This window comes from Coregonus clupeaformis, chromosome 18, assembly GCF_020615455.1.
Source record: "Coregonus clupeaformis isolate EN_2021a chromosome 18, ASM2061545v1, whole genome shotgun sequence".
NCBI lineage: Eukaryota > Metazoa > Chordata > Actinopteri > Salmoniformes > Salmonidae > Coregonus > Coregonus clupeaformis.
Window position 1 is genome coordinate 32568063 of NC_059209.1, and position 16993 is coordinate 32585055.

Sequence of the window (16993 nt, forward strand, 5' to 3'; positions counted from 1 at the left end):
CTCCTCCCCTGGTTCACCCCCTCTACTCTCCTGGTTCACCCCCTCTCCTCTCCTGGTTCTCCCCCTCTACTCTCCTGGTTCTCCCCCTCTCCTCTCCTCGTTCACCCCCTCTCCTCTCCTGGTTCTCCCCCTCTCCTCTCCTGGTTCTTCCCCTCTCCTCTCCTCCCCTTGTTCACCCCCTTTCCCTTCCTCTCCTGGTTCCCCCCCTCTCCTGGTTCCCCCCTCTCCTGTGTGATTAATGGATACAGAACACAGTCAGATTGTTTGTTTATCTGAAGAGAGCAGTGTAAACTGCCTGGTCATGCACTACTGAAACCAAACACATTTGAAAGTCCAGTGTCACTGTTGCCATATGGCAAATACCACACAAGACATTCCCTCACAGGAAAAACAACCAAGGTTATTTGATATTTGGCATATATGGTAGTGATCTCCAAAAAAGCTCATTCTGTTGTGCCTTCCCATGCCCTCCATTCTCTCTCTCTTTGTATGCCAACATTCTAATACAAGTATCTGACTTGCAACCCTCCTCTTCTCTCTTCTCCTTATTCTACCCTTTCTGTGTCATGCTGGGGGCTCTAAAATGAGCGATGGATCTGGGGCATGCCAAGGGACTCAGGAATACCAAAAACAGCCTTTAAATAGAGAACTCTGATAAGGTCTGGGAACTGGGAAAACAGCCCAAATTTCACAACACTAAGAGGCCACCGTGGGTCAACGTCTACCCCTTAACTACTACATGTTCATTCCCCTTTCTGGTGTGTATATACACTACCAGTCAAAAGTTTGGACACACCTACTCATTCAAGGGTTTTTCTTTATTTTTACATTGTAGAACAATAATGAAGACATCAAAAACACATATGGAATCATGTAGTAACCAGAAAAGTGTTAAACACATCAAAATATATTTTATATTTGAGATTCTTCAAATAGCCACCCCTTGCCTTGATCAATCAATCAATTTTATTTTATATAGCCCTTCTTACATCAGCTAATATCTCGAAGTGCTGTACAGAAACCCAGCCTAAAACCCCAAACAGCTAGTAATGCAGGTGTAGAAGCACGGTGGCTAGGAAAAACTCCCTAGAAAGGCGAAAGCCTAGGAAGAAACCTAGAGAGGAACCAGGCTATGAGGGGTGGCCAGTCCTCTTCTGGCTGTGCCGGGTGGAGATTATAACAGAACCATGCCAAGATGTTCAAAAATGTTCATAAGTGACAAGCATGGTCAAATAATAATCAGGAATAAATCTCAGTTGGCTTTTCATAGCCGATCATTAAGAGTTGAAAACAGCAGGTCTGGGACAGGTAGGGGTTCCATAACCGCAGGCAGAACAGTTGAAACTGGAATAGCAGCAAGGCCAGGCGGACTGGGGACAGCAAGGAGTCACCACGGCCGGTAGTCCCGACGTATGGTCCTAGGGGCTCAGGTCTCTCAGTTGGCTTTTCATAGCCGATCATTAAAGAGTTGAAAACAGCAGGTCTGGGACAGGTAGGGGTTTCGTAGCCGCAGGCAGAACAGTTGAAACTGGAATAGCAGCAAGGCCAGGCGGACTGGGGACAGCAAGGTGTCATCATGCCCGGTAGTCCTGACGTATGGTCCTAGGGCTCAGGTTCTCAGAGAGAAAGAGAGAACGAGAGAATTAGAGAGAGCATACTTAAATTCACACAGGACACTGGATAAGACAGGAGAAGTACTCCAGGTATAACCAACTAACCCCAGCCCCCCGACACATAAACTACTGCAGCATAAATACTGGAGGCTGAGACAGGAGCGGTCCGGAGACACTGTGGCCCCATCCGAAGAAACCCCGGACAGGGCCAAACAGGAAGGATATAACCCCACCCACTCCGCCAAAGCACAGCCCCCGCACCACTAGAGGGATATCCCCAACCACCAACTTACAATCCTGAGACAAGGCCGAGTATAGCCCACAGAGGTCTCCACCACAGCACAAACCAAGGGGGGCGCCAACCCAGACAGGAAGATCACGTCAGTAACTCAACCCACTCAAGTGACGCACCCCTCCCAGGGACGGCATGAAAGAGCACCAGCAAGCCAGTGACTCAGCCCCTGCAACAGGGTTAGAGGCAGAGAACCCCAGTGGAGAGGGGAACCGGCCCGGCAGAGACAGCAAGGGCTGTTCGTTGCTCCAGCCTTTCCGTTCACCTTCACACTCCTGGGCCAGACTACACTCAATCATATGACCTACTGAAGAGATAAGTCTTCAGTAAAGACTTAAAGGTTGAGACCGAGTCTGCGTCTCTCACATGGGTAGGCAGACTGTTCCATAAAAATGGAGATCTATAGGAGAAAGCCCTGCCTCCCGCTGTTTGCTTAGAAATTCTAGGGACAATTAGGAGGCCTGCGTCTTGTGACCGTAGCGTACGTATTGGTATGTACGGCAGGACCAACTCGGAAAGATAGGTAGGAGCAAGCCCATGTAACGCTTTATAGGTTAACAGTAAAACCTTGAAATCAGCCCTTGCCTTAACAGGAAGCCAGTGTAGGGAAGCTAGCGCTGGAGTAATATGATCAAATTTCTTGGTTCTAGTCAGGATTCTAGCAGCCGTATTTAGCACTAACTGAAGTTTATTTAGTGCTTTATCCGGGTAGCCGGAAAATAGAGCATTGCAGTAGTCTAACCTAGAAGTAACAAATGCATGATTAATTTTTCTGCATCATTTTTGGACAGAAAATTTCTGATTTTTGCAATGTTACGTAGATGGAAAAAAGCTGTCCTTGAAACAGTCTTGATATGTTCGTCAAAAGAGAGATCAGGGTCAAGAGTAACACCGAGGTCCTTCACAGTTTTATTTGAGACGACTTTACAACCATCTAGATGAATTGTCAGATTTAACAGAAGATCTCTTTGTTTCTTGGGACCTAGAACAAGCATCTCTGTTTTGTCCGAGTTTAAAAGTAAAAAGTTTTCAGCCATCCACTTCCTTATGTCTGAAACACAGGCTTTCTAGCGAGGGCAATTTTGGGGCTTCACCATGTTTCATTGAAATGTACAGCTGTGTGTCATCCGCATAGCAGTGAAAGTTAACATTATGTTTTCGAATAACATCCCCAAGAGGTAAAATATATAGTGAAAACAATAGTGGTCCTAAAACGGAACCTTGAGGAACACCCGAAATGTACAGTTGATTTGTCGGAGGACAGACCATTCACAGAGACAAACTGATATCTTTCCGACAGGTAGGATCTAAACCAGGCCAGAACTTGTCCGTGTAGACCAATTTGGGTTTCCAGTCTCTCCAAAAGAATGTGGTGATCGATGGTGTCAAAGGCAGCACTAAGGTCTAGTAGCACGAGGACAGATGCAGAGCCTCGGTCTGACGCCATTAAAAGGTCATTTACCACCTTCACAAGTGCAGTCTCAGTGCTATGATGGGGTCTAAAACCAGACTGAAGCATTTCGTATACATTGTTTGTCTTCAGAAAGGCAGTGAGTTGCTGCGCAACAGCTTTTTCTAAAATTTTTGAGAGGAATGGAAGATTCGATATAGGCCGATAGTTTTTTTATATTTTCCGGGTCAAGGTTTGGCTTTTCAAGAGAGGCTTTATCACTGCCACTTTTAGTGAGTTTGGTACACATCCGGTGGATAGAGAGCTGTTTATTATGTTCAACATAGGAGGGCCAAGCACAGGAAGCAGCTCCTTCAGCAGTTTAGTAGGAATAGGATCCAGTATGCAGCTTGAAGGTTTAGAGGCCATGATTATTTTCATCATTGTGTCAAGAGATATAGTACTAAAACACTTAAGTGTCTCTCCCGATCCCAGGCCCTCGCAGAGCTGTGCAGATCCAGGACAGCTAAGCCCTGGAGGAATACGCAGATTCAAAGAGGAGTCCGTAATTTGCTTTCTAATGGTCATGATCTTTTCCTCAAAGAAGTTCATGAATTTATCACTGCTGAAGTGAAAGCCATCCTCTCTTGGGGAATGCTGCTTTTTAGTTAGCTTTGCAACAGTATCAAAAAGAAATTTTGGATTGTTCTTATTTTCCTCAATTAAGTTGGAAAAGTAGGATGATCGAGCAGCAGTGAGGGCTCTTCGGTACTGCACGGTACTGTCTTTCCAAGCTAGTCGGAAGACTTCCAGTTTGGTGACAGATTTGCACACTCTTGGCATTCTCAACCAGCTTCATGAGGTAGTCACCTGGAATGCATTTCAATTAACAGGTGTGCCTTCTTAAAAGTTAATTTGTGGGATTTCTTTCCTTCTTAATGGGTTTGAGCCAATCAGTTGTGTTGTGACAAGGTAGGGGTGGTATACAGAAGATAGCCCTATTTGGTAAAAGACCAAGTCCATATAATGGCAAGAACAGCTCAAATAAGCAAAGAGGAACGACAGTCCATCATTACTATAAGACATGAAGGTCAGTCAATACGGAACATTTCAAGAACTTTGAACGTTTCTTCAAGTGCAGCCACAAAAACCATCAAGCACTATGATGAAACTGGCTCTCATGAGGACCGCCACAGGAATGGAAGAACCAGAGTTACCTCTGCTGCAGAGGATAAGTTCATTAGAGTTACCAGTCTCAGAAATTGCAGCCCAAATAAATGCTTCACAGAGTTCAAGTCACAGACACATCTCAACAACATTCAGAGGGGACTGTGTGAATCAGGCCTTCGTGGTCTAATTGCTGCAAAGAAACCACTAGTAAAGGACACCAATAAGAAGAAGAGACCTGCTTGGGCCAAGAAACATGAGCAATGGACATTAGACCGGTGGAAATGTGTAGTTCCCACTGTAAAGCATGGAGGAGGAGGTGTTATGGCGTGGGGGTGCTTTGCTGGTGACACTGTCTGTGATTTATTTAGAATTCAAGGCACACTTAACCAGCATGGCTACCACAGCATTCTACAGCGATACGCCATCCCATCTGGTTTGGGCTTAGTGGGACTATCATTTGTTTTTCAACAACACAATGACCCAACACACCTCCAGGCTATGTAAGGGCTATTTTACCAAGAAAGAGAGTGATGGAGTGCTGCATCAGATGACCTGGCCTCCACAATCTCCCGACCTCAACCCAATTGAGATGGTTTGGGATGAGTCGGACGGCAGAGTGAAGGAAAAGCAGCCAACACGTGCTCAGCATATGTGGGAACTCCTTCAAGACTATTGGAAAAGCATTCCAGGTGAAGCTGGTTGAGAGAATGCCAAGAGTGTGCAAAGCTGTCATCAAGGCAAAGGGTGGCTATTTGAAGAATCTCAAATATATTTTGATGTGTTCAACACTTGTTTGGTTACTACATGATTCCATATGTGGTTATTTCATAGTTGTGATGTCTTCACTATCACTCTACAATGTAGAAACTAGTAAAAATAAAGAAAAACCTTTGAATGAGTAGGTGTCCAAACTTATATGTGTGTGTGAGTGAGTGATTCAATATAGATGCACGGACAGACACTAACATAACAGAGACAATTATCCTACACAAGGCAACACATGACAGCACAAAGTATAGAACCATAGCTACCTTTCAGCTTCTTGATGGTGGGGGCTTGCTCTGTAGCTATGCGTGAGCGACAGCTAGTATGTAAAACATTCTCTGTCTTCTCTCTGTCTCCATACAAACAAACAGAAGCATGCAGAGAGGAAACGGGCTGGCCTGGGCCTCTCAACTATCCTCTCATGGATGTGATTCTCCTCCCATTAATGATCTCCAGTTGTCTCCCCAATAAAACTCCCCAGCATTATGTCATGGCTCAGCCCTCTGAGAGAAGCCCTGAGGGAACACACTCCAGGCTCTTTGTGTGTGTGTGTGTATATACTGTCCCTCTCTCTCCCACTCGTACGCAAACACACACACACACACACACACACACACACACACACACACACACACACACACACACACACACACACACACACACACACACACACACACACACACACACACACACACAGAGAAATGCACTGCATAGTGGATAGGTGTTCATCATGCTTTTCCCTGACATGTCCTGCCAGATCAGTCATCATAGAAGACAGGACACTAGAAGAGAATAAGCTTTTTTTTTTTTGAAAAACTACTGCAAAGTAGCCAATGATGTCTGAAACAGAAGTGGATTTCAATTCAAGAACCTTCTCATTTCACTTCTCCCTCATTGACTCATCCTCTATAGATCTAAGAGGACTGCCAAATCCAATGTTATAAAAAGGAGAACCGAGAAAGTTGCCACACTTCAACTGTGCTTCGATATATACGCATACACCGCCTATACCCAACCCAAATCTTTAAGGAGCATAAAGACCGTTTTTTTTTGCTCCTGTGGCTTGCTGAGACTTGTGCTATAACACGATCAAACAGCATTTCCCCCCCACGCATTACAACAAAGGCTCCTCAAAAAATAAGCCTGAGGTGAGATCCATCCACATTTCCTTTGTATTATTATTTGTTTAACTCTGCATCGTTGGGAATGGCTCGTAAGCAAGCATTTCATGGTAAAGTCTAAATCCATTGTATCTGGCGCATGTGACAATAAGAAAAACAAACTGTAGCTTGATTGTCAACAATGCACTATCTAACCGCAGTTAGCTGGAGCGTGCATGGTGCTTGCAGTACTACAGGTGTTTGATTCCTGCATGGTCGACATATACTCCTCTGGATGTGTTGACTGTGCATCTATTGCCATTTTACACTTTGCAGGTACATTTTTAAGACAAATCACTCTCACTTGCAGTAATAACTACTATCCCAATGTTAATCAAGGAGTGTTCTTTTTTTCTATACCATGTCAGGGTTTTTCACACACCCTACACCTTCAAGTACCAGCGGCAATGTTCCCTCTAAGCCCTGAAACCGCGGTGTAGCTCCCCGAGGACTGCTGCACAGAGCGCAGAAACTATCAGCTCAAGGAGAGAAGCATGAGATTGAACTTCACTGAACTTTCTAGAGTTTTCCCTGTTAGTTAACACTATCAACGTTTCCCTTTACTGTGGCAATTGTGATCGAATCAACGCAATATTAGCCACTTTCAATTCAACATACCGAAACAAAACGAGATTTTGTTGTAGGCTGAACACATCAGAGTAGGATTCTATTGCGCACGACTCAGCCCGTCCTCTATACAGACCCGTGCAGCATAAATAATTAAAGCTGCAGTAGGCCTACATGCAAATAGACCATTGCCATATATGGATCTGTGCCATACAGCTGTGGTCGTCAGTAGACGCGCTTGTTTTGAGATCTAAGCAAGAGCTGCATGTAGCCACGTGTGCACATTTTCTTCATACCCTTTGCTAGTTAGTGAGTTATTAGCCCAGTTATAGATAATTTGTATTCAGCAATAGTGGAGTGATTGCTTCCTACAAGAGCAAGTCCTCTAGAGCTTATTTTTGTCTTAAAGGGTCAGTGTAGTATTTTGAGACAGGCTTGAATAAGCTAAGTAGCCAATAGGCAGAGGGTAGCATAATTTGTCTGATTCTCTGTAATAATGGTATGGGAATAATAATGCACTTTATTTTGTAAAGTGGTTTCTTGCATCAAACAACACAAAAACATTTTCAGTCACCTCCTTGTCTGAAGGACAAGTGGATAAACAGGTTAATGTCAAGCCCTGCATGTTTTTCTCAAAAGTGTCATGGAATGTAGGCCTACATTGAACACCACACATTGGCTGCTACTGTAAACTGAATGATAGAACAGTTATTTCCATGGTAAAATTTTATAGGATGCATTTTCTCCATTGTTCAAGTTTGAGCTCAGCAGACATGACATTTGCTCAGTGCCTAAAATAATTAGATGGAACATTGACCAGCAGGCACCTCCTATTACCTAAAACTGTCATTTTCCAACATTGTTAGAATGTATTAGTAATAGTCTCATAATGTTCACCTTCCTTCGTGGGCACTGCCAGTATAACCAACAAACCACTCAGCACAAGTCAGCCAACAGGAGAGCATGGACATGGTCACACAGTAGTCAGTCAGCTATGGCATGCAGGACTACATTGGGTTTAGCGACCGAGTTAGTGGCTCACACTAATTCACAATGGCCAGTGCCCACTGTGTAGCCTCTCTGGAAAAATAGGTAGCCTCTCTCTTTTACTCTGTCTTGCTTTCTTTCAAAACCATCTTAAAGAACAGTCATATTTTCTGTGTCTATCTCATTACATATTGCTGAAGTAAAACCCACTGATTCAGCAAACAGCCATATTATCTTGTGCCTGAAAATAAATGGTGATGAACTTTCCAATAACATTGATGTGCATAGAGTGGCTTAGGTGGGGTGAAGTACACATCAGAGGTAGCTGTTGGCTTTAGAAAGACAGCTGTCATTTTCTCACCATGTTTCTCCTCAGTTCACCTCAGTAGATGTGAGGGGAATTCTTGTCTGTGTTCGTGACCTTTTAACGACAGTAAGCTGGGCTCTACTACAGTCTAATCATAATCACGCAGCTAACAATTTGTTAAACAAAACCTAAAGTGGATGTGCGAGGTTGAATTTGTATTACATTTAGAGGGGCCCCTTGTTAACAAACATAGGAACTGTCAAACGATATTAAACTACAGACCTGAACATACATGTGGTCCTCTGTAGCTCAGCTGGTAGAGCACGGTGCTTGTAACGCCGAGGAAGTGGGTTCGATCCCCGGGACCACCCATACACAAAAATGTATGCACGCATGACTGTAAGTCGCTTTGGATGAAAGCGTTTGCTAAATGGCATGTTAAATGTTATATTGGACATCAATGGAGATAGGGATAGATCATTTAAGGGTTTAAAAGCCTAGTATAAGCAATAAAACATGTTGTTTTGTGATGATGATGGTGGTGGTGGTGTATGGTATAAACTAGATTTTAGAGCATAGCATCTGTAAATATCATGTTCAGAGACATTTTAGATTGCATCACTGTAGCATTCGCCACAAAATGGAATTCGAACCCCCTTCTACGCGTCAAAATGGTTCATAATTTTTTTTAGGCTGTTTGAAGACCTACCTCCTCTTGCTTTTAACAGTACCGTATTGGCCACAATATTCTCCAGCTCCATCTAAAATCCTTTGATTTTGCTGAATATAAATATATATATTTTTTACATCGGCACAGAAACACCTTGCTCTTCACGGCTAAATTGCTTTTCGTTTTACTCCAAATCCGAATCAAATGTATACATTTCAAATTCCTTGAAAGTCTATACACAGGCTATCGAGGAAATCCTTGTAATATTAACTAGGGCATGGTTCATATTGTCGGCTCCGAATACAGCGTCCAGAGGGCTTTTCCATTCCAATTCCGAAAACCGTTGTGTGCTTCGTGCGGAATCAAAGAAGGATAGGACTGTTGAGCCATCAATACATCCCGAAACAGCCCGAGATCTCCGCAAGACCTACATCCTTGGGTAACGCTTTCCTAACAGCGGCTGAAGCACAGAACATTAGCACTGGGGGGGGAGTTGGTGAAGTCTACTAGACTCAACGTGCTCCACCACTTGGTGCATTAAAAAAAAAAAGGGATGGGTTTTTTCTCTTGGTTGTAACGTTTGGCGAAGCTCTAAGCGGTTTCCCCTGTGGTTCTGGTCAAGATATCGTGCAGGCTAAGTGCACAGCCTATGGAAGTTCAGTGATTTATAGTAACCGTTCGCAAGTAACTGTTCGCAAATCTTGATCCACCAAGTTGGTGGTTCCAATATTCCATTCCATCGCCCGTGAACTTTCCAATAACATTGATGTGCATAGAGTGGCTTAGGTGGGGTGAAGTACACATCAGAGGTAGCTGTTGGCTTTAGAAAGACAGCTGTCATTTTCTCACCATGTTTCTCCTCAGTTCACCTCAGTAGATGTGAGGGGAATTCTTGTCTGTGTTCGTGACCTTTTAACGACAGACAGACGGTGTTGTTTGTACTACAATGTTTGGTTTATTGTCTGTTTTGCCAGTTTAAGGTAAAGCCTTAAAATCTGCATGTTTGTTTTCATCAGACAATCCATCAATCCATTCCTTTTCCTCCATTCGAGAAAACTTCTCTCAGTTCAAGAACATGTTCACATTTCATTCTAGATAGAACACCCGTCCCTTCATTCTAGAACATTTGTCCCTTCGCTCTAGTGTCTAGAACACCTTTCACTCTAGAACAGAGGCTGAACAAGACATAATTGCCTCAAGTAAGAGGAGGACCATCCATCCAACATAGCTTGGTTACATCTGAAAACAGGGAAGACATGGATCGGCAATGCTATTCTCTTAGCCTGTTCTGTTGGCCCACAACGGAGGCGTGAACCTAAAATTGCAGGCTGGCACCTAGGCTACAATTCTGTTGCTACATGTCTGCTATCCCAACAACGCATCTGAATTCAACAACACACTTTTCCCTTTACTCTCCTTCATTTAAACAGCCGATGATGTTCGTTCAGGCGGCTTGGGTTCCACGGCTGCTGCCAATGTGAGAGTTGTGAATGGGGAAGCGCGTACACACACACGTAGGTGTCATGAGCTCAGGGTCTACTGCAGGATGTTGCCCTTGTCAGAGCTCAGATTACACACACAGGAATTCATACGCTCCTTACACACACACACACACACACACACACACACACACGTAACGGAGTAGCCTCCCTTCCACAGCTCAGCAAATAGAGGAAGTGGATCTCAGAGGAAATGCTTCCTAAAAATCAAGTACAAGTGACGCTTAGTATTTTAACAGGAAGAAACACTGCTGCTCTCGCTGTTCTATAACCCTTCCGGGGTAGTCTGATATGTAAAACACCGGCTGGGTTCACACACCTCTGCTTTGTGAGTGCAAAAAACGCAGAGGAACAGGACAACAAGTGCAGTGTTTTGTGTTTTCATTCAAATCGACTGTTTGCACTTTCCCCATTGTCACAAGAGAAGTAGAACTTATGGATTGCACCTTTAATATTTCTATGTTCAACACGTCAGCATCTTCCAATGCTGTGGGCTGTGACTGGTAATATGAGCTGTTAGCTGATCCTCAGCAGAGATGAGAAGGCTGAATGGAGGTTTGGATTTCACTGCATCATCCCCTCAGCATCCACCGCAAAAACAAGATTACTGGACACCAGGGAGAAACGGAGGGAGATTGGATGACCACAATGCAGTCAATCTGACATCAAAACTGCATGCAACCCTTCACTTCAGCTAACACTGTAGGTTACAGTCATGATATAATGATGTGAGTGTGTGTGTGTTTAGCCTTTTCCTGATTCTGAATTATACTCAGGTCTTACTAGCTACTCTGTTGTTCCTTGGTATTTGAGACCGAGCAGGTGAGATAAACTTCCTGGAATCTCAACCGTGATGTCATCAAAGGTCCTCTTCAGCAGGCCTCAATATGTTCTATTCCATCCTCTGGCCCCTTTACAAATCCTCCCTTGGAGTGATCACTTACCTAACATGACTGAATTGGCTAATGTGTCAGATTAGTGATGATTACTTACTTCAAAGGAATAAAGGAGAACAGAGGGATGCATTTACCAAGTACTGGAAGAGGGTCTCTCTCTCTGGTCAGCACTGCAGAAGGCAGGGGATATTGATGGCTTTTTATTTCTCTGCTTGGCTACAGTTCACTTTATTCCAGTGATTTGGGAAGTATGAGGACGCTGGCGTAAACACTGGGAGCTGAGTGTAAACCGGGCCTTCCTGTTGTCTCTCTGACTCTGGGAGCATTCCGACAGGAAATGCAGGTCTCTCTGTTCAGCTCTGGCTGAGAGACACTCGCATAAACAAACAGGAATAAACCTGGTTCTCTCTTCTCCATTCACATTCTCGCTATGTCCCTGGTCTGTGACCTCAACCAGCCTCGGCATACAACGTGCGTACACAGTACACACACAGATAGGAGTGTCCCTGTACACCCCAGACTGACAGAATCTCCCAGGCATTCATACAACCGTTGACACTCTGGGCTCTGTCAGATATGGCCCTTAATCATTCTAACATTACCAGGCATAATCTAAACAACTAAGCACTCATTAGACTCAATACACAACACACTCCAATCAGCAATGAATCACGAAAGATAAGTTGACAGTTGATCACTTGTTATGGAGCCATCTTCACCAAGATCTTATAAATCAGCTATCAGCTCTTCACAGTGCAAATCTCTGTTGATCATGTATGCCTTTTCACTATCAACTCTGAGCGAAAAGCAACAGTGAATCCACTGATGACCAATGAAAACCCCTTTCAGCTTTTGGGACATACCAGACCATGGTTTACACACTGTTGTGCCAACCCAACCCGTACTATGCTGGCTCGGGTATAGAGCAGCTGGGAGAACAAGGATCTGTCATGAGTTGCCATTCCATCTTCTTATTTAATCAAAAATGACTTCAACATAGATATGTTCTTTTCATTACCTTGCACATATCTGAACACATGACAGTTCCATGTTATTCAGATTAGAGAACACTATACCACTCCTGGCCCAGCAGTGGTTCAGAATCATGACATAACGATTTGAATCTTCTTGGATCACCTGAGGAGGCCTGGTTGCCCAAAAAACTGTACCTGTGCTATAGGAATTATGTTTGATGCGCTGATTTTCTTTGGAATCATCTGTGATCTGGCAGTTGTTGTTTTTTACACTGTAATAGGCTGGTTTCAAGCTGTATCTCGAAACAATGAAGGACCCTTGTATGGCAGCAGTACACTGACTGCAAACATCTCTCTCTCTCTCTGTCTGTCTGTCTCTCTTCCTCTCTTTGACCCAGTGCAGCCAATCCATAAGTATGTCATTATTACTGTGAGATAACCACTGGGCCAGCCACAGGAACAGTGCCTTCTCCTGCGTCACTGCTCAACTCCACAGAGAGCCTGTAGCCACATTACACCATGCACAACTGTGTGTGTGTGTGCATGTGCATGTGTGTCTAACGGTGCATTTCTCAGAGTGAGAGGAACACAGCCTTCTCAGTTTCTTTGTATTCAGATAGACGGGAAGCTTTATTTTATGGCATTAACACGACATAAAAGCCATTACATTCTCATTAGTAACCTACTGCAATGCCAATAATTTCATCAGTTTGGATCCTTGTTTGAGTCTGAAGTGAGGGGATAGGCCTATGTGCACGTGAAAGGATATTTCCGAAAATATCAATGAAGGTCAACAACAAAACAGCTCGTCTCTGAAACTCTCCACCTGCCTAAACAGCTCGTCTCTGAAACTCTCCACCTGCCTAACACAGACGGTAAAGATGAAATTAACAGAACCTAAGTGCCCAATCACACGGTTGTTTGGGGTATCGAAGTGGAAAAGGCTGCATTTTGCTGCACGGAGACCACCATAGCCATTTAGATTCAGATCACGTCATAGATCATCATAAATGTGCCACTGCCAACTGTAACAAATGATAATCAGATCAGAGTTTGACCCCAGTTCTAGTAATACCGTCTGAACATGTCGAATGTTGTTGCGAAATAATTGTTACAGTTTCACCGCTGGGCTCTACTACAGTCTAATCATAATCACGCAGCTAACAATTTGTTAAACAAAACTTAAAGTGGATGTGCGAGGTTGAATTTGTATTACATTTAGAGGGGCCCCTTGTTAACAAACATAGGAACTGTCAAACGATATTAAACTACAGACCTGAACATACATAGGCTATATTGGACATCAATGGAGATAGGGATAGATCATTTAAGGGTTTAAAAGACTAGTATAAGCAATAAAACATGTTGTTTTGTGATGATGATGGTGGTGGTGTATGGTATAAACTAGATTTTAGAGCATAGCATCTGTAAATATCATGTTCAGAGACATTTTAGATTGCATCACTGTAGCATTCGCCACAAAATGGTATTCGAACCCCCTTCTACGCGTCAAAATGGTTAATAATTTTTTTTAGGCTGTTTGAAGACCTACCTTCTCTTGCTTTTAACAGTACCGTATTGGCCACAATATTCTCCAGCTCCATCTAAAATCCTTTGATTTTGCTGAATAGATTTTTTTTTTTTTTTACGTCGGCACAGCAACACCTTGCTCTTCACGGCTAAATTGCTTTTCGTTTTACTCCAAATCCGAATCAAATGTATACATTTCAAATTCCTTGAAAGTCTATACACAGGCTATCGAGGAAATCCTTGTAATATTAACTAGGGCATGGTTCATATTGTCGGCTCCGAATACAGCGTCCAGAGGGCTTTTCCATTCCAATTCCGAAAACCGTTGTGTGCTTCGTGCGGAATCAAAGAAGGATAGGACTGTTGAGCCATCAATACATCCCGAAACAGCCCGAGATCTCCGCAAGACCTACATCCTTGGGTAACGCTTTCCTAACAGCGGCTGAAGCACAGAACATTAGCACTGGGGGGAGTTGGTGAAGTCTACTAGACTCAACGTGCTCCACCTCTTGGTGCATAAAAAAAAAAAAGGGATGGGTTTTTTCTCTTGGTTGTAACGTTTGGCGAAGCTCTAAGCGGTTTCCCCTGTGGTTCTGGTCAAGATATCGTGCAGGCTAAGTGCACAGCCTATGGAAGTTCAGTGATTTATAGTAACCGTTCGCAAGTAACCGTTCGCAAATCTTGATCCACCAAGTTGGTGGTTCCAATATTCCATTCCATCGCCCGTGGAACACACATCCAGAGTTGGAAGGGGCGTATTCAGATCTTGCCAATGACGTATACGTTATTGAGTATGTGTGTCTGGCTGTCATAGACATCTGAGAGCAGCACATTCTTGCCATCCCCTCCCAATGCAATGCCAAGCCGTAGAACTAAAGATGAAAGACCTTGGGGGAAAGAATTATATTGATAAAGGTGATGTTCCCCATACAAAGGCTATTGGTCCGTTGTTCAAATGCTGTTGTTCATCTGACATGGAAAGCCTAAGAACCGCGGTGCACTATATTATATTTTAATTATGAAAACTGATAAATACAAGATCCAATTATCTCAAGATCTCATACAGGCCTACCAGTAGACGTTATGCCATTGGTGATGCTCTGCCTGTCTTCTTAGGTTCATATATACTGAACAAAAATATGAACGCAATATGTAAGAATTTCAACAATTTTACTGAGTTACAGTTTCATATAATGAAATCAGTCAATTGAAATAAATTCATGAGGCCCTAATCTATGGATTTCACATGACTGGGTAGGGGCGCAGCCATGGGTGGGCCTGGGAGGGCATAGGCCCACCCACTTGGCAGCCAGGCCCACCCACTGAGGAGCCAGGCCCAGCCAATCAGAATTAGTTTTCCCCACAAAAGGGCTTTATTACTGACAAAAATACTCCTCAGTTTCATCAGCTGTCCAGGTGGCTGGTCTCAGATGATCCCGCAAGTGAGGAACCTGGATGTGGAGGTCCTGGGCTGGCGTGGGTACACGTGGTCTGCGGTTGTGAGGCCGGTTGGACGTACTGCCAAATTCTCAAAAATGACGTTGGAGGCGGCTTATGGGAGAGAAATTAACATTAATTTCTCTGGCAACAGCTCTGGTGGACGTTCCTGTAGTCAGCATTCCAGTTGCACGCTCCCTCAAAACATGAGACATCTGTGGCATTGTGATGTGTGACAAAACTGCACATTTTAGTGGACTTTTATTGTCCCCAACACAAGGTGTAACTGTGTAATAATCATGCTGTTTAATCAGCTTCTTGATATGTCACACCGGTCAGGTAGATGGATTATCTTGGCAAAGGAGAAATACTCACAAACAGGGATGGAAACAAATTTGTGCACAAGTAAGCTTTATGTGCTTATGAACAATTTCTGGAATATTTTATTTCAGCTCATGAAACATGGGACCAACACTTTACATGTTCCGTTTATATTTTTCTTCAGTGTAGTTATCATCATATTAGTTGTCTTTGTTAACTTATTGGGAATTTGGCGCCATCACCTGGGACAGTTTGTATCATCTCTTCTACTCCCTTCCTTGTTCCATTCATTACTGGAGAACCTATTGAGCAATATGACATATATATATATATATATATATATATATATATATATATATATATATATATATATACAGTACCAGTCAAAAGTTTGGACACACCTACTCATTCAAGGGTTTTTCTTTATTTTTACTATTTTCTACATTGTAGAATAATAGTGAAGACATCAAAACTATGAAATAACACATATGGAATTATGTAGTAACCCAAAAAGTGTTAAACAAATCTAAATATATTTTATAGTTGAGATTCTTCAAAGTACCCACCCTTTGCCTTGATGACAGCTTTGCACACTCTTGGCATTCTCTCAACCAGCTTCATGAGGTAGTCACCTGGAATGCATTTCAATTAACAAGTGTGCCTTGTTAAAAGTTAATTTGTGGAACTTAATGCGTTTGAGCCAATCAGTTGTGTTGTGTACAGAAGATAGCCCTATTTGGTAAAAGACCAAGTCCATATTATGGCAAGAACAGCTCAAATAAGCAAAGAGAAACGACAGTCCATTATTACTTTAAGACATGAAGGTCAGTAAACCCGGAAAGTTTCAAGAACTTTGAATGTTTCTTCAAGTGCAGTCTCAAAAACCATCAAGCACTATGATGAAACTGGCTCTCATGAGGACCGCCACAGGAAAGGAAGAACCAGAGTTACCTCTGCTGCAGAGGAAAAGTTCATTAGAGTTAATTGCACCTCAGATTGCAGCCCAAATAAATGCTTCACAGAGTTCAAGTAACAGACACATCTCAACATCAACTATTCAGAGGAGACTGCGTGAATCAGGCCTTCATGGTCGAATTGCTGCAAAGAAACCACTACTAAAGGACACCAATAAGAAGAAGAGACTTGCTTGGTCCAAGAAACACGAGCAATGGACATTAGACCGGTGGAAATCTGTCCTTTGGTCTGTCCAAATTTGAGACTTCTGGTTCCAACCGCTGTGTCTTTGTGAGATGCAGAGTAGGTGAACGGATGATCTCCCCATGTGTAGTTCCCACCGTGAAGCATGGAGGAGGAGGTGTGATGGTGTGGGGGTGCTTTGCTGGTGACACTGTCGGTGATTTCTTTAGAATTCAAGGCACACTTAACCAGCATGGCTACCACAGCATTCTGCAGCG

General features: G+C 43.3%; 1 protein-coding gene across 2 annotated transcripts in view; it reads right to left on the reverse strand.

Moving 5' to 3' along the window:
- LOC121581869 (G protein-coupled receptor kinase 5) overlaps positions 1 to 14282 on the reverse strand; it is a 71947-nt gene extending 57665 nt beyond the window's left edge. Inside the window, exon 1 of one of the 2 annotated variants that reach the window (XM_041897251.2) lies at positions 13843 to 14282. In XM_041897251.2, coding sequence (XP_041753185.1) covers positions 13843 to 13894 — 52 coding nt within the window. In that variant the 5' untranslated portion in view covers positions 13895 to 14282. Of the gene's footprint in view, positions 1 to 8960; positions 9428 to 13842 lie in introns of those variants that run through there. The other variant, XM_041897250.2, reaches the window with a different exon arrangement.
- Positions 14283 to 16993: the final 2711 nt, after the last annotated feature.